This window comes from Schistocerca cancellata, chromosome 2 (assembly GCF_023864275.1).
Source record: "Schistocerca cancellata isolate TAMUIC-IGC-003103 chromosome 2, iqSchCanc2.1, whole genome shotgun sequence".
NCBI lineage: Eukaryota > Metazoa > Arthropoda > Insecta > Orthoptera > Acrididae > Schistocerca > Schistocerca cancellata.
The window spans coordinates 438,981,495-439,006,829 of record NC_064627.1 but is presented as its reverse complement, the minus strand read 5'-3'; the positions used below and the strand labels follow the sequence as shown (position 1 = coordinate 439,006,829).

Genomic DNA, 25,335 nt, shown 5'->3' with positions numbered 1-25,335 from the left:
TACCAAACCCAGAAAACTTTTATGTCGACTGACTCTGGCCGCGGAAGCCTACGCAATTATAAGTAGGTGATTGTAGAATACCCCTGCAATCATCATTGAAATACAATTCTCGAAACTCTGTAAATAGATTTTCTCGGGATAGTTTACGTCTGCCTTCAAGTGCCTGCGAGTCCAATTTCTTCACTATCTCTGTGATACTTTCCCATGAAACCTGTGATCGTACCTGCTGTTCTTCTTCGTAAACGTTCGATGTACTCTGTTGGTCCTAGTTCGTGCGCATCCCACACACATGAGCAATATTCGAGAACTGGACGCAGAAGATATTTATAAGTGATCTCCTTTGCAGACTGATTGCGTTCCGATAAATAGAAGTGTATCTAATTTACCCACAACTGAGCCTAAGTGATCATTCCATTTCTACAAAGTGCTATACCCAGGTAAGCTTTGCACCACTTTGAAATCTAATCAAGGTTTGACTGAACATTTATGAAGCTTCTTTCAGACAGTTCTGCGCTATACAGGGTGAGTCAATAACTATTGCCACCAGGAATAACTCAGAAAGTATGATAGCAGTTGAAACGTTTGTGGGACAAAAGTTGCATGGGACAACGGGAGCTATAATATGACGTTTTTGTTGCCAGGTGGGGTCACTTCAGAGATATGAACGTCAACTTTGTTTTTTTTTTTTTGAATGGGGTGCTATAGTTTGGTACTTATTTTCTGATAGCGGCTATCGAGACGAATTAATTATGTGTAAAAGTAAGATCTTTGCCTGCCGAAGTGGCCGAGCGGTTCTAGGCGCTACAGTCTGGAACCGCGCGACCGCTCTGGTCGCAGGTTCGAATCCTGCCTCAGGCATGGATGTGTGTGATGTCCTTAGGTTAGTTAGGTTTAAGTAGCTCTAAGTTCTCGGGGACTGATGACCACAGCAGTTAAGTCCCATAGTGCTCAGAGCCATTTTTGAACCAGTAAGATCTTTGAAGGCCAACGAAGGTCACAAAGATGGTATAAACGTTCATTTACAGAAGGTGTTCGAAGTGTTGACCATTTGTATAAATGCAATGCTGCAATTTTCTTATCATGGATTGAGTGGTATTTATTATCACATTGGCACTTATCGAAGCTCATGCCCTGACAGTTCTTTCTGGCATATCTTCAAGTGTAAATGGGACGTCTTTGTAAACAATGTCTGTTACAAATCCCCACAAGAAAAAATCCAGAGGCTTCAAATCTTGCGAACGAGCCGGCCACGACACACCTCCTCCGCGTCCAATCCAACGAGTTGGGAATTGTCTCTGCAATTCATTTCTAGCCATCAGCGAAAAATGTGCCAGACCGCATCGTGTTGATAACACATTCTGTTCCTTGTTGATAAAGGTATTTCTTCCAATAACAGACCTAATGTTTCTTGCAGTAAAGTGGTATACTCCCTACCATTAAGATTTCCTTCGGTGAAATAGGGGCCTATAATTCTGTCCAGCAAAATCCCATACCATAGAGTCACCTACCACGGCTTTTGGTGTGCAAATTGCCTCAGCCAACATGGATTTTCAGTTGACCAATAATACATGTTATGCAAATTTAACATTTCCATGGTTCGTGAATGTAGCCTCGTCAGTAAATAAAATCAAATTAATAAGTGTGTCATCCCTCTGAATCTGAAGTTGAACCCATCGGCAGCATTCAATAGGACGCATACAATCCGTACCAGGTAATTCTTGGAGGAGACTGATATAGTAAGGATGATATTTATGTAGATGCAGAACATAAACAACACTACTGTGACTCATGCCAGATTCCCTTGCGATTTGAAGCGAACTAACACAAGGGTCTCGAACCACAGTGGCAAGTGTACCAATTTCCATTTCCCCGTTAGTAACTTTCCTTTGCCGGATATGTTTGCGGTGCGTTAAAGATCCAGTTGTTCTCAATTTATCATACACATATTTAAATGTACGACGTGCACGGTGTGTACGTCGAGGATATCCTTCAGCGTATAGGTATCTAGCTCTCACTGAATTTCGTTGGCATTCTCCGCAAATGAAAAGCATGTCGACTTGTTCTTCCAAGGAATACATTATTCACATTCGCTAGATTCGACAATACAAGTCTTACCGTTCCTATTAGTTTTGTATTGCGAAACCGTCGAATGGTGTTTATATGTCACTGGCACGTTCTATCGATACGCCGTATTCGCCGAATATTTACTATCTGTACGATATATGAAAGAGAATTGTCAGAGCATGTGCTTCGATATGTGCCGAAGTGATACGGAATACCACTCAATTCATGATAAGACGACTGCAGCACTGCATGGATACGAATGTTCATCACTTCGAACACCTTCTGTAAATGGACGTTCATGCCACTTTCATGACCTTCGTTGACCTTCGAAGACCTTACTGTTACACATCACTGGACTCGTCTCGATAGCCGCTATCAGAAAATAAGTACCAAACTATAGCATCAGATTAAAAAAAAAACAAAGTTGACCTTCATATTTCTGAAGCGACTCCACCTAGGAACAAAAAGCCAACGTCGTATTACGGCCCCCTTTGTCCCTTGGGACATTTGTCCCACAAACTTTTCAGCGACTATCATACTTTCGGAGTTATTCTTGGGGGTAATAAATAGTTACTCACCCTGCAGATAACGGCATCATCTGAAAAACGTCCGTAGTTACTATTAATACACTCCTGGAAATTGAAATAAGAACACCGTGAATTCATTGTCCTAGGAAGGGGAAACTTTATTGACACATTCCTGGGGTCAGATACATCACATGATCACACTGACAGAACCACAGGCACATAGAAACAGGCAACAGAGCACGCACAATGTCGGCACTAGTACAGTGTATATCCACCTTTCGCAGCAATGCAGGCTGCTATTCTCCCATGGAGACGATCGTAGAGATGCTGGATGTAGTCCTGTGGAACGGCTTGCCATGCCATTTCCACCTGGCGCCTCAGTTGGACCAGCGTTCGTGCTGGACGTGCAGACCGCGTGAGACGACGCTTCATCCAGTCCCAAACATGCTCAATGGGGGACAGATTCGGAGATCTTGCTGGCCAGGGTAGTTGACTTACACCTTCTAGAGCACGTTGGGTGGCACGGGATACATGCGGACGTGCATTGTCCTGTTGGAACATCAAGTTCCTTTGCCGGTCTAGGAATGGTAGAACGATGGGTTCGATGACGGTTTGGATGTACCGTGCACTATTCAGTGTCCCCTCGACGATCACCAGTGGTGTACGGCCAGTGTAGGAGATCGCTCCCCACACCATGATGCCGGGTGTTGGCCCTGTGTGCCTCGGTCGTATGCAGTCCTGATTGTGGCGCTCACCTGCACGGCGACAAACACGCATACGACCATCATTGGCACCAAGGCAGAAGCGACTTTCATCGCTGAAGACGACACGTCTCCATTCGTCCCTCCATTCACGCCTGTCGCGACACCACTGGAGGCGGGCTGCACGATGTTGGGGCGTGAGCGGAAGACGGCCTAACGGTGTGCGGGACCGTAGCCCAGCTTCATGGAGACGGTTGCGAATGGTCCTCGCCGATACCCCAGGAGCAACAGTGTCCCTAATTTGCTGGGAAGTGGCGGTGCGGTCCCCTACGGCACTGCGTAAGATCCTACGGTCTTGGCGTGCATCCGTGCGTCGCTGCGGTCCGGTCCCAGGTCGACGGGCACGTGCACCTTCCGCCGACCACTGGCGACAACATCGATGTACTGTGGAGACCTCACGCCCCACGTGTTGAGCAATTCGGCGGTACGTCCACCCGGCCTCCCGCATGCCCACTATACGCCCTCGCTCAAAGTCCGTCAACTGCACATACGGTTCACGTCCACGCTGTCGCGGCATGCTACCAGTGTTAAAGACTGCGATGGAGCTCCGTATGCCACGGCAAACTGGCTGACACTGACGGCGGCGGTGCACAAATGCTGCGCAGCTAGCGCCATTCGACGGCCAACACCGCGGTTCCTGGTGTGTCCGCTGTGCCGTGCGTGTGATCATTGCTTGTACAGCCCTCTCGCAGTATCCGGAGCAAGTATGATGGGTCTGACACACCGGTGTCAATGTGTTCTTTTTTCCATTTCCAGGAGTGTATTTTCAAGTTCATTTACGTACAGCGTGTAGAGCAAGGCCCCAACACTTTTCTCCGGAGCACACCGGAAGTTCTGCTACATATGTGTTGCTTTCTGTCCTGTTCACGAGATCCCATATACTTTCAACAACTCGGTGCTCTAACAGTGCTAACGAGAAACTGTGTTTAGTAGCTTCAGTCTGTATTCACGCGACTGTAAATTGTGCTGCAGCCAGACAAAATTACATGTCCAGTTGTTCAATCAAGAATGGAGAAAATTTCACACTTCGTTCTCTTCTATTTTAGTATCACACTTTGGGATATTATTATGCATTTTATCTTCCATCATACTTGTATCTTATTTAGATCAGTTCAGATTCCTACGGCGCTCACTGTAAATGTCGGTATGGTTCCGTTGAAAAGGAAACAACCTATTTTCTGCCCCAATCCGAAATTGTGCTTCGCCTCCCGACTCCCGCGTCGTCTATTGGACGCTGACCTGGACCTTCCTTGCTTCTACAAAGCTAAATCTCCCTCCTTTCTTAGAAACTGGTCATCAGAAGTACTGATAAAATGTAAAGTATAAAGACATACTTCATTACATCTTTGTAAAACCTTTTTAACTAGTTGTTTACCATCCAGAAAAGAAATGGAGTTCTTAATTTTGCATTCTTTTTTTGTATGCAGAACTGCCTATGAAAATTTCAACGCGCTGAGGAAAGTTTAGAGAAAAAGTCACATAGCAGCAACAAACTAATTTTATTTCTCCAAATCATGGGAGGTAAGTCATCGTAGATTCCTCATCTTCATAATCAACTGGAGGACTTGCTTGGTATTATCGTGAAGTATTCTCTCCAATGATGTTTCCGTGTAAATGTGGAGTGGTGGCTGCCAGTTGTCTTTGGTTTCTCAGTTACAGAGCGACGTATCTGGCGCAATAAAACACATTGCTAAAGCGATATCCGTAATCATATGATGAACGATGAGATCATGGTCTATACCTTTTAAGAGGTGTTAAGTCTAGTCGTCATGTACAGTTGTCGACGCTTATATGAAACATCTAATGTACACTTTGCAACAGAAAAGAGTTATCACCATTTTATCTATAAGCCGCCGACGAGTTTCCATCGTTTTGGCATCTTCCTACGGCAAGAACCGGATCACACCGCTTTGTATTCTTATGAGAAAAACGGATAGCAGTCCGAGCCTGTTTACCAGAACAACCGCTGCGAATGAACTGAGGGACGAAGGTCAAACCTTCATTAGGAAACACCAAAGGACTTCCTATCTAGCCTACATTAAGAATGCAGATAGCAATGCAGCCAACCGCTGCCTACTACAACATAATTGTGGACACAATTTGACAAGCCAATGTCTACATCTACATCTACATGGCTACTCAGCAATTCACACTTAAGTGCCTGGCAGAGGGTTCATCGAAACATTTTCATACTACTACTCTACCATTCCACTCTCGAATGGCGCGTGGGAAAAAGGAACACCTAAATCTTTCCGTTCTAGCTCTGATTTCTCTTATTTTATTATGTTGATCATTTTTCCTTTCGTAGGTGGGTGACAACAAAATATTTTCACTTTCGGAAGAGAAAGTTGGCGATTCAAATTTCATAAATAGATGCCAACGCAAAGAAAACCGCCTTTGTTTCAGTGACTGCCACCCCAATTCGCGTATCATATCAGTGACAATCTCACCCCTATTGCGCGATAACACGAAACGAGATGCACTTCTTTGCACTTTTTCGATGCCCTCCGTCAATCCTACCTGGTAAGGATCCCATACAGCGCAGTAAAATTCCAGCAGAGCACGGACAAGTGTAATGTAGGCTGTCTCTTTGGTGAGTTTGTCGCATCTTCTAAGTGTCCTGCCAACAAAACGCAGTATTTGTTTCGCCTTCTCCACAATATTACCTATGTAGTCTTTCAATTTAAGTTGCTCGTAATTGTAATTCCTAGGTATTTAGTCGAATTGACAGCCCTTAGATTTGTGCGATTTATCGTATACCCAAAATTTATCGGATTTCTTTTAGTACCCATGTCGATGGCCTCGCACTTTTCTTTGTTTAGTGCCAATTGCCACTTTTCGCACCATACAGAAATTCTCTCTACATCATTTTGTAATTGGAAGTGATCGTCTGATGATTTTACTAGACGGTAAATCATCTGCAAACAACCTAAGGGGGCTGCTCAGATTATCACCTAGATCATTTATGTAATCAGGAACAGCAGAGGGCCTATGACACTACCTTGCGGGACGCCAGGTATCACTTCTGTTGTACTCGATGATTTACCGTCTATTACTACGAACTGTGACCTCTCTGAGAGGAAATCACGAATCCAGTCACACAACTGAGACGAGAGTCCATACGCACGCAATTTGATTAATAGTCACTTGTGAGGAACGGTATCAAAAGTCTTGTGGAAATCTAGGAATATGAAATCGATCTGAGATCCCTTGTCGACACTCATGACTTCATGGGAATAAAGAGCTAGCTGTGTTTCACAAGAACATTATTTTCTGAATCCGTGTAGGTTATGTATCAATAAGTCATTTTCCTCAAAGTGATTCATAATGTTCTAGTACAGTATATGCTCCAGAATCCTACTGCAGGTAAGTAATATGGGTCTGTAAATAAATGGTTTACTCCTATTTCCTTTCTTGAATATTGGTGTGACCTGTGCTAGTTTCCAGTCTTTTTAGGAAGAGACGTTTCGTCCAGTGAGCGGTTGCATATGACTGCTAAGAAAGGCGCTATTGTGTCTGCATACTCTGAAAGGAAGACTTGTCTTTCTTAAGTGATTTGAGTCGTTTCACAACACCTAAGATATTCAGTGCAAACAGCTACACCATTAACTGTAAAGCCAGAAGAAGAAGAAACTTAGTTAAGATACAGAAGGCTTTCTTCTGTAGTTATTACAACATAATTCAAGAACTCAGGCCATAAACAGCCAGTATTCTACAGGATGTAATTAGTTTCTTAGCCATTTTTCGCCTTACAGGGATAACATAACGCGAAAAATCGACTTATATCTTCAAAGACGCAGAAAAGAATGAACAGAAAGTGTATTTTTAGAAATACACTTATAATAAAAATAACCGATGCAATTAATTACTGAATTAACAATACCATGAGTTATTACAGATACATTACCGGTTTACTAATATTGTACTACATTTATGTGAAGTAACAACAAACTATAGACTAAATATACCAATGTTAAAGGTGAAGTTCTTCACGTGTATTGTATATGCGTACATGGAGTAACAGAACAAAGAACGGCACTATGGGTAGCCTAGAACACTGCTTGAGAAGACTTCATGAAGCATAGGATCGCCATTATTTTTTCTGTAACCGTTCAAAATCAAGTAACTTATCAGATGATAAGTCAGTTGAAAGATTTTCAGTAGGTTCATATTTTGCTTTACTGTATATCAGAAGTCTGACTGACAGCTCCCCACTTTTCAGTGTTTTCTTTATATTGTTAGTTACGTTTTATGACTATATTACCATCATCTTTTGTACAGAATTAGTTCTACACATCATTTACAAGAAGTTGTTCACCAGCAAACTATCATATTTGAATTGCTAATTTTTTTTTTGCTTTGTATGCCGGAAACATTTTTATTTTAGAATGTGATATATACACACAAAAGGACGGTATTCATAGAGTTGTAGACGGAAAATGCAAAATTGTAAACTTTGGCACCCGATGGATGAATGTGTGATGCTGCACTACAATTTCCCCGAGCATCTTGCAAATATGGTAAATAAGGGACATGTCGATGTCAGGGTTTAAGTTCGTCGCGAACTCCATTCCACGTACTCAGTCCGACAGTAACTACGCCTCAGCCACAGGAGAGTGTACAACATATGCAGATGTCAGCATTCAAGAGAGGACATGTGTATGTGCTGAGAGAAGCCGATTAGAATAATCGGCGAGTCGCTCGACAAATGAGCAATGTGACTATTCGACTAAGCTGGCAGGAATCGGTGGACCATGGCCGACCGTGGCGTCAAGAAGGAAGCGGTTGACCTATAGAGACGACAGAACGTGAGGACCGAGCAATCGTCATAGAGGCACTCATCATTGTCATCAATCCGATGTACAACTGGTGCTTCAGTGACCATAAGGACCATTAACAGGCCACTCATAAAAAGGCGACTGCTGGCCTATCAATGGTTCAAATGGCTCTGAACACTATGGGACTTAACTTCTAAGGTCATCAGTCCCGGCCGCGCGGGATTAGCCGAGCGGTCTCAGGCGCTGCAGTCATGGACTTTGCGGCTGGTCCCGGCGGAGATTCGAGTCCTCCATCGGGCATGGGTGTGTGTGTTTGTCCTTAGGATACTTTAGGTTAAGTAGTGTGTAAGCTTAGGGACTGATGACCTTAGCAGTTAAGTCCCATAAGATTTCACACACATTTAAACCTAACAAACGTAAGGACATCACACACATCCATGCCCGAGGCAGGATTCAAACCGGCGACCGTATCGGTCGCGCTGTTCCAGACTGTAGCGCCTAGAACCGCTCTGCCACCCCGGCCAGCGCGCCAACTATCATTGACCTCTGTACATCAAGCTCGTTTCCAGTGTTGTCAGGCACATTCGACTTGGAATCTCATTCACTGTAGTAGAATTGTCTTCAGTGAGGAGTTCCGCTTCGAACTGAGCTGTGATGACCAGTGAAGACATGTCTGGAGAAGCCCCGGGTAGTGGTGGGATACCAAGCTGACTGTTGTCAGCCAATACTGGCCGACATCCAGGAATGACGGTCTGGGGCGCCATTTCATTTCATTTTATAGCAGGCCCCTTTTGGTTGTCATCTGCAGCACCCTTACAGAACAGTGGTATGCCGCCGATACTCTACTGCCCGTTTTGTTTCCCTTCATGGCAAGCCATCCTGGGCTTACATTCCAACAATGTAATGCCCGGCCACACACGTCGCGAATTTCTATTGCCTGTCTTCGTGTTTGCCAAACCCTAATTTGGTCAGCATGGCCGTCACGTGAGCCTGTGTCACTGCAGTCAAAGCTGGTTTCCTGACAGCTGACTGTTGACATGTTCGTGTGTGCACGAATGCACACGAAGAGGCCGAAACACGTCCCATTGTTTGATATCACTTCGTGGAAAGTTGTTAAGAGGATCTCGGGCGTTACGTCGACTGTTGCCGCGAAAGCAGGACGGTATTCCGATGAACTACTTTCTGTTCATGTTGGAGCGTTAAAAGATCGACAAAATTCTCTGCAGATGCGAGCAGGTGTTGTTTAGACATACTATAAGATCTGTAGTGACTGTCAGAATCAACGGACAAGTGGCTGATTAATTTAAATTGCGTCGGTGCAGTGTGTATAGACTTGAGACCTTCCCCTTGAAGCCAGTGACAATGACAGATGCGCACCAGACGCACACCTTCTTATCTGCGCCCCTGTTTGGAGACATGACAGTTTAATCCGCACGTCAACACTGTCAGCGGAGTGTAGAGCAGGTGCCGCGCGTCACGCAGCGCGTGACGTCACGCGTGTTGGCACTATAGCGCCTAACGAGGCGCGGCGGCAGAGCGGGAGCGAGCGAGGCCGCCCCGCGGTGGCCGACCCGGAGATAAGCGGCCAGCCGCGGCGGCAGCCGGGGAGAGAGGCGGAGGCAGTGCCGCCATGGCCCGCTGCCAGACGCTGCCGCTGCTCCTCGCACTGGCCGCCTGCTTCTGCTTCCTGCCGGGCGGTGAGTACTCGTCACCGGGGCGAGCCCGTCCAGTGGCGTGCGCTACTATGTCGTCCGTCTCAACATTTCATATAAACAAATGCGAAAGTTTCTTTGTGTTTGATAGAACATTTGTTACTCCTTCAAGATGAAACGGCTGCACGTATTTGGATGAAATTTGGAACGTAAATTGCTTATAGCCTGAATTAACATACAGGTTACTTTGCGTACACCTACTTATCAAAGGAGTAGGGGTGAGTAAGAAGTATGGCCCACGACGGGCGGATACCCGTGGTCTATTCCAGCAGTAGCCGGCCGGGGTGGCCGAGCGGTTCTAGGCGCTACAGTCTGGAACCGCCCGACCGGCATGGAAGTGTCTGATGTCCTTAGGTTCGTTAGGTTTAAGGAGTTCTAAGTCCTAGGGGACTGATGATCTCAGCAGTTAAGTCCCAAAGTGCTCAGAGCCGTTTGAACAAATTTTTTCATTCAAGCAGTATTTTTTGACAACCACCACAAAATTATGAAACGACAAAATTTTATCGTTTACTACGTTTTTACTGTTCACGCAGTAAAACTTCTTTAATACTAACTGTATTCGCTATACATTTTCTAGACGGTATTACATATACCACCGAATGTACCACCAACGTTATATCTTTCCGTGGCACATAGTTCAGTAGATACGATGTCATAAAGACTAAGATGTGTGTTAAACTACCGCATCATGCAAGACGTTTTAATTTATTACTGATATTCACGACACATTTCGCAGACATTAGCCATAGATATCACTGGATGCACCGTCCGCCCCCGGTAGCTGAGTGGTCATCGTGACGGAATGTCAATCCTAAAGGCCCGGGTTCGATTCCTGGCTGGGTCGGAGGTTTTCTCCGCTCAAGGATTGGGTGTTGTGTGGTCCTAGTCATCATCATTTCATCCCCATCGACGCGCAGGTCGCCGAAGTGGCGTTAACTTGAAAGACCTGCACCAGGCGTACGGTCTACCCGACGTGAGGCCCTAGACACACGACATTATTATTACTGGATGTACCTGCAAAATGATATCATTGCACGACACATAGTTCAGGGGACACCACGTTATATACACTGAGCCGAGTGAGAATGAAACTGCAGGGCGAAATTCGCTAGAGATACAGGTGAAATATGTGTAAAAATACATGTGGAATATGTTAAATACATATTAAATACATTTTACATGTGCGTATGTGGACAAAGTCATGGTTAAATAGTTCATCCTAGTCCCCTGGAACGACATCAACCAAATTTGATACACGTGTTAGATACGATGTAAGAGTAAATTCAGTGGGGTTATGAAGCTCAGCCTCACATTGGGGTGAGGTTGATAGCGTGGGGACAGAGGCGAGAGGAGGAGGAGGTAGACAGAGCGAGGGGTAGTAGGAGATGGACACAGATAGGGGGATAAGGAGATGGACGGAGGGAAGAGAAGGAGGAGATTCACAGAGAAAGGGGAAGAGGAATAAGCAATCAAAGGAGGAGATGGGAAGAAGAGAGGAGCGGAAGAGATGGTCACAAAGAAAGAAAGAAGAGGAGATGGGCAGATAGAGGAGGGCGGAGGAGGTAAACAGCGAGACGGAGGAGGAGGAGATAAAACGTGAGAGGGAACAGAGTATAGGGGATGTAGGAGGTGGGCAGAGAAAGTGGGTGGTGGAGGTGGAGAGTGAAAGAGGGGAGGAGGAAAAGAGATCGACAGACAGAGACGGAAGGCAAACGTGGACTAATAGAAGTTTGGAACAAATAAATATCGGTGAATTTTTTTTAGACAGATGTTTAACTGCGGGTGATATATAAACAGCAAATGTTGGAGCGGTATCTAAGCTACGGCACTGTGTTGTGCCCGTCGGGATCTTCCTTCGTCAGTACATCCATAAGACCGCCCACAGAAACAGTCGTTACAGACCAACTCGATGAAAGGAACCTCTGTAGTATGCTGCAACGGGCGCATTAATGCTTATACATGTACGGCTACATTCCACAAGCCACTTCATGGTGACTGGGGGAAGGTAATTCGTATACTGCTGGCACTAACCCCGTATCTTGTTCCAGGCGACAATTGTCTGCGGACGCAGGAAGAACGATTGTTGCTAAGCTCCTTTGTGAACCCAAATCTGACTAATTTATCTGCAAACAATTTCACTTAAAATCGTCAATGCAAATCAAGGCCGTGATAGTATTCAATACGTAATGATTACAATAAATGACGTACAGAAGTACGTCCACATTACAATGTTATTGAAATTTTTCATGTCCAAAAATGAGAACGAGCGATCTGTTGCACTTGGTAAAACACTTTCTACAGCCGAGATCCCATAAACACTTATTTATTTTTGGCAACCAGTTTCGACAGGTTTTCAAACATTTTTGTCACAGAACCTGTTCATTTTGAGTTGTAACCTCATGACAAGTTGTCATATTAGTGGGTAAAATGCAGCCTATTATGCAAAGCTTTGTCAGAAATAAAACGTTTACAATCAAAAAGCACCTTGTGCACATGGCAGTGTCTGTATACATAGCTCTCACAGACGATTGTTAAGTATTAATCAACGCAATATACAGTAAAATGTATAATAGCACATATATTTACGATAGCGGGACATAACCCTTGCTACACTGCCATCCAATTGTACTTTATACGCCGTCTAAGGTGGTTCATCAACGAATGGAACATGTGAAGCTAACGTAAATAGATGTGCTATTGTACATTTTGCTGTATATTGAATTTTTTTAAGACTTAACAATCGTATGTGAACGCTACGTGTATACAAATGATAATACGCACAAGTGCTTTTTAACAGAAAACGTTTTATTTCTTTCAAAGCTTTCCATAATATGCTACATTATATGTACTAATATGACAACTTGGCAAGATGTTCCAACTCATAATGAATACGTTTCGTAACAAACATTTTTTAAGACCAACAAATGACAGCAAAGTCTTTCGGAAATAGTTTTCTAAAATAAATATTCATGCGAACTTGGCTATAGAAAGTTTTTTTACAATGTCATTTGTGAAAATCTGCGACTCACCAGTTTCACAAGATGTCATGCGTTTTCTTCTTCAGTCATTTTCCTTTCACTTTTTTTCACGAGTTTCGATAGCCCGCTTTCATTTTCTTGGTGTCCGTATTTTAATAGCACGTTATTTTGTGTCGTTTATAAATGTTTTGTCGTCCTGAAATATATAAATTATACACTATGAGGCAGAGATCCAACTTTCGCACTCCAAGAGTATACAAACCATTTGTGGCACCCTGAACACAAAAAGTTATGAAGCGAAGTTTTTCTTCCTATTCTTATCTTCAGGTTGGCAGAAATTAATTTGATATTCCTGCACCCAAAGGAGTTTATACCAATTTATTGTGATCAGATGCGATTATTCGTTAACTAACCTGACTGGTACATACTACAGAAATATCTAGTTTGAATGCACAGTTTACTGCAGAAAATAATGTTATAACATACTGGCTACTGAAGATGAAAATATGCTACTGAAATGGGCTGTATTCAACTAATAATAAAAAATAAACAAGTGATTATACAAAAAAATAAAATGCTTTGTAAGCTTTGAACTACGTTAACCCTAATGATCAAACAAGACTTCACTGAGTTCCGAAGTTGAAGTAAGGATATACGTAATGTCCTCACTGTAAATGATAATCTGTCTGTGACAAGCGGCAGCAGATTCGACATCTGTGCTAAGTATGTTTACTTTTAGTCTCGTCCACAATGGTAATATTCCACTGTAATTGACTTTTTTATTTTTTATTCTTTTAAGCTAAACGGGAGCGGTCGTAAATAGAGCAACGGTACTAGCAGCAACGTGCCGAAACTGTGATTTACGTAGTTTACGCCTGGAGTAGTAGAGGACCTCTCTCTACACTGGAATATTTTCACGCTTATTGCTCAATATCCACAGCACTGTTGACTGACTGTATTGTCATTATGTTACAGTTTTACTACCAGAACGGAAAACATGTCGTGTAACAGGATCGTTCTGAAAGCCTAAGCACATTTAGTTAAAGAATAATACGCAGTAACTTACTAGATGCTACATTACTGCATCAGTCTTACATCTCTCACCAGTTTTCTTTATTTTCAAACTTGTAATTATTTCGTTTCAATTTGATAGCCATCTGATATGTACAATCAGTTTGTATTCCCTTCTGTTTGAATGTAACTTTTGGCGGGCACAATTCCAAATACGAAACACGTTCTTCAGTAGGAAATGGTTTTATCCTTTCAAGAAATTGTAAGGATCTCTCTTTACACCGTATAGCTACAATTAGTACTGATATCGTAGGAACTCCCCTTCAGCGAGAGTTTGTCAGTGGATGGAGTTGAGTGTATTCAGTCTTTAATTGGATGTAGTCAGAGCTGCTCTGTTAAAGTGTGCTAGTTTCCAGAGGCAGGTACAGCAAACTAGTGTATGTATACTTTTAACTTGAACGTATCTATGAGGCAAGTTCTTTCGTTTACTTAAAGAACACAGTTATCAAATTTCCATTCATAAATAACGCTACACTGTCCAAACATGTCATTGTGACCACGTGCCAAAAGCCTGAGTAACCAGCTTTAGCAGCGCGGAACGCTGCGAGAAGTGCAACAAGAGGCTTAATGGGGATCAGGAAGGTACCGACAGGGATGAGGAGCATTGGCGACTCTGGTGCCTTGATAAGGTATGCTAGATTTTTTGATTGACTTCCCATGGCACGTACAGCCTGATCGAGATGGTGCCACAGATTCTCGAGTGAGCTTAAATCCGGGGAGCCCGTTAGGCAGGAGAGTACGATAAATTCATCCTGGTGCTCTTCGAACCATGCACGTAGACTACGAACTGTGTGAGACATTCCATTGTCCCGCTGGTAGGTGGCATCGTACCGAGGAAAACCAGATTTTTGGGGTGGACATGGTATCCAAGGATAGGTTCATACTTTTGTTGGCCCATTGTGCCTTACAGAATGATGAGGGAATACCACGAAAACATCTTCTGGCCTGGACCCTTCCGACGACTGTTGCAGACTGTTTGCTTTCTGGCGTTTCACGCCCTGCAAGCCAAAGGCCATCTGTCCGATGGAGCATCAGACGTGATTCATCTGAAATGGTCGCCTGTCTCCAATCAGTGAACGTCTAAGAGTGGTACTGGCGTCCGACCTGCAGCCTTCGTCACCGATGAACAATGATCAGCATGGGTGCATGAATCAGGTGCCTGTTGTGTAGGCACGTACACGACAACGTTTACTGAACAGTCGTTTAAGAGAATTGTAGGTAGCTCCTGGGTTCGCCTGGGCGCTCAGTTACTCAACAGCTGCACGCATATCTGCCCGCACAGATCTCCGCATGTGTCGTGCACCCCTGTAATCTAAAACCCGTGGTGCCTCACAGTTGCCATGACGCCGGTTTTAGATATCGCCAGTTTGCCATTCAAGGTATACTTTAACGACAGCTTCACACGAACAGTTTACAAACTTAGCCGTTTCGGAAATGCTTCCATCCATTGCCAAAAGTCATTGGTGATGCCATTTTGGACGTCAGATAAATCGCTCCGTTTCCACATTACGACAATGATTGCATTGTTTCCGCGTGCTGTGCAACACACTATAGCGTGTTGTCCCCTCACGCACAATGTAACAAGCCAGGAGTGTCCTGAAAACGAAAGAATGAAATCAGTGCACATTTCTTCTTCCGATTTACCGTCAATGCGATGTGGCCTTTTCACGTCAAAACAATCCAAAATGCGATGGTTGTTTAGTGGGCAATGGAGGTGTGCATTTTGAAGGTTACTAGAAGAGGTATGTGCTCTGAGAGTCTTTCGCAGAGGCGTACTTCAATAAAATCTTCTCGGTTTACAAGGCGCGTCGTTACGAATAAAGCACTCGAGCTTTCGACAGCTGTCTCCGCTGTGGCGGTCAGTGATTTCAACGCCTGGTGGTGATGACGCAGACAGCTGTCGAAAGCTCGAGTGTTTTATTCGTAACGACGCGCCTTGTATACCTAGAAGATTTTATTCACGCTAGAATAGATAGGAAGAAACAAACAGGTCAGTCTGGATTGGAAGATGCAATTACGACTGCAACAAAAATGAAGTGGGTGTGACTGGAACGTGTAGGTAGGAGAATGCATATTATCTGATCAAAGGTATGCGGACACCTATTAGTGGACATTAATATGGGGTGTGTCCACCCTTCGCACTTATGACGGACGAATATGCTGGGGACCAATTCATTCAAGTGTCTGAATGTCTGTGGAGTACTGGCAGCCCCTTCTTCCACAAGAGCCGAAACCAGAGGAAGTGATGATTGTGAAAGCGAGGTTCAGGAGCAAAGTCGATGTTCCAACTCATCCCAAGAGTGTTTCATTGTTCATTTCGGGACTCGCAGTCGAGTCTATTTCAGAAATTTTATGATCCACTAATAATAGCCTCACATTCGCAGCTTTATTTAAAGAGTGCATGATACTGATTCAAACAATCAATATTTCCGAACTGTTCCTCTATTGTATGCAGTACACACTGCTGTAGTGTGTTCACATCCTTCCGCTCTTAGCACCTTCTTAAGCGCAATAACAGAATCATACCCTAAATACGAGAAACATATCCAAACTATACACTTCCCCCTTACCCGCCGCGCTGTGTTGCTGCACGGTCAAAGGGGCCTTGACACTGTTCGAGCAGCTCCCTCTGCCTCCCTCAACGTCTGATCCATTGTTCTCCAAATTTTTGTTAAGAAGGTATGTCATTACATGTGAGGAATGGGAGGGACATCCGTCATGTTGGTTCCACACTGACTGCCATACGTCCAGTGGAATGTCTTCCAATAACTGCCAATAGTAGTTTATCTTAGGAACTCGAGATACATGAATGTAATTACGTTCCCATCAGTAAAACGGAAGCCAGTGATGCAGGTCTCAAAAAACACGCACCAAACGTTGATAGACGAAGAGCGTTGTTTTCGCCCAATTCTTTGAGTCAGCGTGGGTTTTCAAATGACAGTTAGTGCATTTGGACAAATTGACTTACCCTTGGTTTGTGAACGATGCTTCTGCCTCAAATAATATTTCGCAGAGATATGCCGAATCACTTTCCACTTTTCGCAGATTAAATTCGGAGAACTGTAAGTAGTTTTTGAAGTCATTGCCATGAAACTGTTCATGCACCGCAACGTGAAGAGAATAAAATGCGATGGAATGGAATGTTCGCGGAGAACAGCCGTTTGGGTGATCTCTTTCGTACTTCCAAGGTGCCTCTTAGTGACACTTTCACTGTGTGTTACTGGTGTTAAATGTTGGTTTCTTTTCGTTCATCAGTTGCTCTTCTTTTCCCTTGGCATATTTTATTCTCTACACTTCCAGTTGCCGGCCGGGGTGGCCGAGCGATTCTAGGATCTACAGTCTGGAACCGCGTGACCGCAACGGTCGCAGGTTCGAATCCTACCTCGAGCACGGGTGTGTGTGGTGTCCTTAGGTTAGTTAAGTTTAAGTAGTTCTACGTTCTAGGGGACTGATGACATCAGATGTTAAGTCCCATAGTGCTCAGAGCCATTTGAACCATTTGAACACTTCCAGTTTCTAGAACATTTTATAATGTTTGCAGAGTCAGATTCCGAGTGCTTGGCACGACCTGGATACTCGTCATCATACGTACATCCTCACAGCTGCTCTAATGTTTTGACGACATTCGCCGTAACGATGTTCACTTCTTCGACTGTCGTATACACTGTGAGTGTCTCAATAGCTATATGAGCAAGTTATCATACTGCTACAACTGCAGAACGCGGACTGATGGGATACAAGCGCACAGTTAACACAAGAACCATACCTGAGTTGCGGGTTTGGTTACATTTGATATAATAAGGAGGACGTTTGTGAAACCTCTTCTCCTCACTGTGGGACAGTGGTTTGCCTCGCTTTTACCTTGGTACCATATGGTCAGTTCCCATATATGTCGTGTCGTTGACATTTTCTTAGAAACTTCTTGCAGGTGCCACAGAAAAGAGAATATTATAATTAAAAACAATAGGCTCAAAACTCGGCGATTATAAACGATACGACTTACTTGTAATATTCACCTAATTCTTCATAACGTCCACTATAACTTAACGAAAACCGGACCTCGATGTATTCATTCGTTCTGGATATCTCTTCGGTAACTTGTCTTCCGCTTCACTCCGTATAATGCAGTTCCAAAACATCGTGAAAGCTTATCACCACCGGATACTCCAAATATTACATCTGAAGACGTTCGAATTACTAGGCGTTAGTCACCTCTTATTGTTCCAGTGCTTTTGGAGTTAGAAGTCCATTATCCCAAGCCGTATTTCCGGCAAGAGGGTACGGTCTGTGACTAACGCGTTACTGTAGAATGCTCTACTGTAGAACTTTGGGAATGAAGAATAAAATTTCAGAATAATGTTGGGAGTAGAAATAAATAAAAATTACCCGTTTCCTTAATGAATGCTTGGATGGTTGCAGTATTTAGTCCGTCGGATATTCCCTCTCTCATCCGTATAATGTTCTAATCTTCTCGCTGATTGAGGGCCGTAAAAAATTCAAAAATAAGAAAACCACGGTGAGGAGATTTAAGTGCTTATTCTCCAATTAATGTGAGTACAGAGACTTGCAAGTATACACACTTCCTTAAGATTCGGTAACGCTCGAGTGTCTCTTAAGAAACAAATCGTTATTCACCAAACGACGTTGCTGGTACCGTAGAAATTCTTTTTATGTAACTGTAAAATGTTGTCTGAAAGCGGGAAAAACTGAATTTACATTTCATGAATTTTAATGTGTCACGGAGAAGCAGCTGTCAGGAGCAGTTTTCTGTTGTTCTCTTTTTTTTTCTACTGACATTGTGAATGGAAGACGTATCGAAAGTCTTTGCATACTAAATTTAACAGTAAATGACAGCAATAAAACTACATGAAATTTACATACAAATGAATAAAAGTACAATCATTTCAGCTCTAGGATATGACAATGAACTTAACGGATCTCTAAAAATATTACATCAATAAAGACTCGACTTTGTTAATAACACATCTTCGGATCAGATGACACTGCTCATGTCCACAGGGGTTTTACATAATTTCATCGAAATGAACCCACATCAGTTTCCATTACTTAAGGTAGTCAGATATACATTCCTGGAAATTGAAATAAGAACACCGTGAATTCATTGTCCCAGGAAGGGGAAACTTTATTGACACATTCCTGGGGTCAGATACATCACATGATCACACTGACAGAACCACAGGCACATAGACACAGGCAACAGAGCATGTACAATGTCGGCACTAGTACAGTGTATATCCACCTTTCGCAGCAATGCAGGCTGCTATTCTCCCATGGAGACGATCGTAGAGATGCTGGATGTAGTCCTGTGGAACGGCTTGCCATGCCATTTCCACCTGGCGCCTCAGTTGGACCAGCGTTCGTGCTGGACGTGCAGACCGCGTGAGACGACGCTTCATCCAGTCCCAAACATGCTCAATGGGGGACAGATCCGGAGATCTTGCTGGCCAGGGTAGTTGACTTACACCTTCGAGAGCACGTTGGGTGGCACGGGATACATGCGGACGTGCATTGTCCTGTTGGAACAGCAAGTTCCCTTGCCGGTCTAGGAATGGTAGAACGATGGGTTCGATGACGGTTTGGATGTACCGTGCACTATTCAGTGTCCCCTCGACGATCACCAGTGGTGTACGGCCAGTGTAGGAGATCGCTCCCCACACCATGATGCTGGGTGTTGGCCCTGTGTGCCTCGGTCGTATGCAGTCCTGATTGTGGCGCTCACCTGCACGGCGCCAAACACGCATACGACCATCATTGGCACCAAGGCAGAAGCGACTCTCATCGCTGAAGACGACACGTCTCCATTCGTCCCTCCATTCACGCCTGTCGCGACACCACTGGAGGCGGGCTGCACGATGTTGAGGCGTGAGCGGAAGACGGCCTAACGGTGTGCGGGACCGTAGCCCAGATTCATGGAGACGGTTGCGAATGGTCCTCGCCGATACCCCAGGAGCAACAGTGTCCCTAATTTGCTGGGAAGTGGCGGTGCGGTCCCCTACGGCACTGCGTAGGATCCTACGGTCTTGGTGTGCATCCGTGTGTCGCTGCGGTCCGGTCCCAGGCCGACGGGCACGTGCACCTTCCGCCGACCACTGGCGACAACATCGATGTACTGTGGAGACCTCACGCCCCACGTGTTGAGCAATTCGGCGGTACGTCCACCCGGCCTCCCGCATGCCCACTATACGCCCTCGCTCAAAGTCCGTCAACTGCACATACGGTTCACGTCCACGCTGTCGCGGCATGCTACCAGTGTTAAAGACTGCGATGGAGCTCCGTATGCCACGGCAAACTGGCTGACACTGACGGCGGCGGTGCACAAATGCTGCGCAGCTAGCGCCATTCGACGGCCAACACCGCGGTTCCTGGTGTGTCCGCTGTGCCGTGCGTGTGATCATTGCTTGTACAGCCCTCTCGCAGTGTCCGGAGCAAGTATGGTGGGTCTGACACACCGGTGTCAATGTGTTCTTTTTTCCATTTCCAGGAGTGTATAAACCATCAGTAAGTCTTTCATTTATTTGCCTGATCTCTTGCAATAACAGCAATCACTAAATGAGCAACTAAATGAAATCACGAGCTGTATATCGTTGAATTCGTCTGATATTTTACTTGATCTGAGATCTCACAGACAGCTAGTCTGGGTTTACTGGGATTACTCTTTAAAAATATTTTTGTAAATTCCAAATGTGGAAGTTACTCTTGCCGTTATTGTTATAGGCACCAGGGAGCGCTATGTAACACCCTCACACGATTAAGCAAACTAGCGCTGTTTCAGAACTAAATATAATTCATACTATAGCACAGAATCAGAATGGACATAATAAAACTGCTCAAACAAGAATTATAAGAGTCATTCGCCTCAGATATCCCCTGAACCGTTTAAGATATCATAATTAGTTTTTACCCAATGACATTGTGAAGAGGTTCCCACATAATGGCGAATAGCCTATTTTTACAGTATATTAATTAAATAAATATTTACCGCTGTTAATATTACTCAGACAGCAGCAGCCGGCCGAGACAGAAGCAGCAACATGGAAGTAACCGATTTTGCAATTTGTACGACTTCCTAACCAGGAGCGAATTGTATAATTTCATCAGTGTGCTTTGATGGTTTAGTTTCTTGAGTTTCTGCTTTTAAATTTAATATCTAATAGATACAGTGCTCGCGTTTTCGTTTGCGTCGGAAAGTAAACCGACTTGTGACGCATTACAAATTCCAAATCAGGGGCGAATTATTTAGTCTCACCTGAGTGCTTTGGTAGTTCGGTTTGTGAATCCCAGCGTATTAATCTAATTTATGTATTTTAAACATAGCTGCGCAACAGAAACGGTTCCACGTAATAAGACTAAAAACAGCCGACCAGTTGCAATGGATAAAGTAATCTTTACCTAGGTTTCGACAGATTTAAAACTGTCTTCTTCAGAAGGCGGCAGAGTTCTGCAACATCCATGTACTGATTTTTATTTACATGACAAACCCTATTTTCAGGGCTATATTTTAATTTGGACTAATGGATCTATGCAGATATTGGTAAAAACGACGATGATACATCATTCCATATTAATGTAATACTGCCGCTTTCTGAAGAAGACAGTTTTAAATCTGTCGAATCCTAGGTAAAGATTACTTTATCCATTGCAACTGGTCGGCTGTTTTTAGTCTTATTAATCTAATTTATTATACACAGTTCTTGCGTTTTCGTCAGGGTCTCCAGTAGACTTACGCAGCACGTATCGATAGCCAGTTTGTGTTAGTAGTGCAGTTTTCCACGGTCTCTAGTATGGATAGGGACTGTGACTGTTGTGTGTGGATGCGAGCCGGGTTATGACACTTCGCCCTCAGCTACAGGCTATGATGGCTTTGGTTACACAGCTTGCAGCTGCAATGGACGGGCATCACTGTTGTGGGCCCTCCGAGCGGATTCATCGGGCATCCTTCGCGTCCGAGTTTCTCCGATCGGTCCTCACCGGGGCCGTGGCAAGGGGCGAAAGACTTCCGCACGTAAGTCTTTCCCAGTTGGTCTGACAAACAGGTTCCAGTTACTGTCTATGACTTACACTGTCAGCAAGATTCAGTCGCCTGTCCTGTTGCACGGGAAACCTCTCAGTCTACAAGGTCTGAGCAACTACAGAGGGTGGGATTACTGGTAGCTGGGAGCTCCAACGTTCGGTGCGTTGTGGGGCCCATTATGGACATGGCTACAGAGAAGGGGTAGAAAGCCAATGTGCACTCCATGTGCATACTGGGTGAAGTCATTCCACACGTGGAACGGGTCCTTCCAGATGCCATGGAGAGCACAGGCTGTGGCTCACGTCGGTCCAGAGATGTGTGTCGCTTTGGATCAGAAGGGATTCTCTCTGGTTTCGAGCGGCTAACAGAAGTTGTAAAGGCTACGAGTCTCGCTTGCGAGATGAAAGCAGAGCTCACCACTTGCATTATAGTCGACAGGACCGATTGCGGACCTCTGGTACAGATCCGAGTGGAGGATCTGAATCAGAGGCTTAGACAGTTATGCAGATTCCTCGACTTGCGCCACAGGGTGGTTGCTTTTCGGGTTCAGTTGAATAAGTCAAGAAACCCCTATACGCAGGAGGCGACTACACTGGTAGGAGGGACTGTGTGGCGTGGACAGGGCGGTTTTTTAGGTTACAGGGTCTCGGAAAAGCACGTAAGGGCTTCAGTCATAAATGGTGCGGACCAAGCACAGGAAGAACTTAGATACAGGAGCCATCGGTATAACAGTTGTAAATTGTCATAGCTATGTAGGGAAAGTACCACAGCTCTAATAGAAAGAATTGATGCTCAAATCGTTATAGGCACTGAAATCTGGCTAAAGCCGGAGATAAGTTCAGTCGGAATTTTTTCGAAGTACCTAATGATGTTCCGAAAGGATACGCTAAACTCGGTTGTCGGTGGCGTATTCCTTGCTATTAGATGTAGTTTATCTTGTCGCGAAATTGAAATAGATAGTTCCTGCGAGTTAGTATGAGCAGAAGTCATTCTTGGCAACCGGAATAAAACAATAATTGAATCCTTTTACCGATCTCCCAATTCAAATGAGGCAATTGCTGACAGGATATAAGAAAACTTGAGTTTCATTTCAAATATTTACCCGACTCATATAATTATAGTTGGTGGTGACTTTAATTTACCCTTGATATGTTGGCGAAGATACGTATTTAAATCCGGAGGTACGCATGAAACATGACCCAAAATTGTGCTAAATGTAATAAGGATTAGTGAACACAGGGTTGTCGTAGCGAGACTGCATATGGTAGCCCCTAAATCCTCCCAAAATAAACGAAAATTATACCTATTCAAAAAGGAGATAAAAATTCATTTGACGCCTTCCTCAGAGATAATCTCCACTACTTCCAAATTAATAATCCATGTGTAAACCAGATATGGTTTAAATTCAAAGATATAGTATCGGCAGCAATTCAGCAGAGGTTTATACCAAATAAATTAACAAACGACGGAGCTGATCCTCCTTAGTACACAAAACTGGATAGAACACTGTTGCAGAAACAACGAAAAAAATATGCCAAATTTAAACGGACGCAAAATCGTCAAGATTGGCGATCTTTTACAGAAGCTCGAAATTTAGTGCGGACTTCAGTGCGAAATGGTTATAATAATTTTCACAACGAAATTTTGTCTCGAAACCTGGCAGACAATCCAAAGATATTCTGGTCATATGTGAAGTATGCTAGCGGCAAAGCACATTCAATGCCTTCTCTGCACGATAACAATGGAAATACTATCAACAACAGTCCTGCCAAAGCAGAGTTACTAAACACAGCGTTCCGAAATTCCTTCGCCAAAAAATACGAAGTAAATATTCCAGAATTCGAATCAAGAACAGCTGCAAAGACGAGTAACGTAGAAGTAGATATCCTTGGAGTAATGAAGCGACGTAAAGCACTTAACAAAAGAAAATCTTCTGGTACAGAGTGTATATCAGTTAGGGTACTTTCAGAGTATGCTAATACAATAGCTCCGTACTTAAGAATAATATACAATCGTCGCTCGACGAGAGATTAGTACCCAAAGACTGGAAAGCTCCACAGGTCACGCCAATATTGATCATATGTGGTAGGAATAATCCACTAAATTTCTGGCCCATATCATTAACGTCGATATGCAGCAGGATTTTAGAGCATATATTGTATTCGAACATTATGCATTACCTCGAAGAGAACGGTCTATCGCCACATTGCTCAACACAACTAGCTGTTTACTAACACGAAGTGTTGATTGCTAGTGACAAGGGATATCAAATTGATACCACATTTCTAGATCTGCAGAAGACTTTTGATACTGTAGCGCAGAAGCGGCTTGTAATGAAATTGCTTGCTTATGGAATATCGTCTCAGTTATGTGACAGGATTCGTGATTTCCTGTCATACAGGTCACAGTTCGTAGTAATTAACGGAAAGTCATCGAGTAAAACAGAAGTGATTTCTGGCGTTCCCCAAACTGTTCGGTATCAATATTAACTATTTAGGAGATAATCTGAGTAGCCGTCTTAGGATGTTTGCAGATGATAGTGTCGTTTGTCGTCTAATAAAGTCATCAGAAGATCAAAATAAACTGAAAACGATTTAGAAAAAATAGCTGAATGTGCGAAAAGTGGCAGCTGACCCTAAATAATGAAAAGTGTGAGGCTATCCACATGAGTGCTAAAAGGAACTCGTTAAACTTAGGTTATACGATAAATTAGTCTAATCTAAAAGCCATAAATTCAACTAAATACCAAGGTATTACAATTACGAACAACTTAAATTGGAAGGAAAACAGAATATGTCATGGGGAAGGCTAACTAAAGACTGCGTTTTATTGGCAGGACACTTAGAAATTGTAACAGATGTACTAAGGAGACACTACGCTTGTCCGTCCTCTTTTACAATACTGCTGCACGATGTGGGATCCTTAATAGATAGGACTGACGGAGTACATTGAAAAAGTTCAAAGAAGGGCAGCACGTTTTACATTATTGTAAAATAGGGGAGAGAGTGGATCTGAAACGATACAGGATTTGGGCTGGACATCATTAAAAGAAAGACGTTTCTCGTTGCGGCGGGATCTCCTCACGAAATTTCAATCAACAACTTTCTCCTCCGAATGCGGAAGTATTTGGTGGACCCCGACTTAAATAGGGAGAAACGATCATCATAATAAAATAAGAGAAATCAGAGCTCACACGGAAAGATACATGTGTTCGTTTTTTCCGCGCACTGTACGTGATAATGGAGAATTATAGTGAAGATGGTTCGATGAATCCTCTGTCAGGCACTTAAATGTGATTTGCAGAGTATCCATGTAGATGTAGATGTAGATGTAGATGTTATGCATTTGTGCATGTTTCCGCGGTGACTCTTTAGGAAATGAACTTCAGATTGCGCTGCTTGACGTTGAGTGT

General features: G+C 43.8%; 1 protein-coding gene across 2 annotated transcripts in view; it reads left to right on the top strand.

Moving 5' to 3' along the window:
- The first annotated feature begins 9,706 nt into the window (after window positions 1-9,706).
- The window catches only part of LOC126146070 (uncharacterized), a 67,494-nt gene continuing 51,865 nt past the window's right edge, over window positions 9,707-25,335 (top strand). For both annotated transcript variants that reach the window (XM_049915599.1, XM_049915598.1), the window contains exon 1: window positions 9,707-9,827. In XM_049915599.1, the coding sequence (XP_049771556.1) occupies window positions 9,761-9,827 (67 nt within the window). In that variant the 5' untranslated portion in view covers window positions 9,707-9,760. The remainder of the gene's footprint in view (window positions 9,828-25,335) is intronic.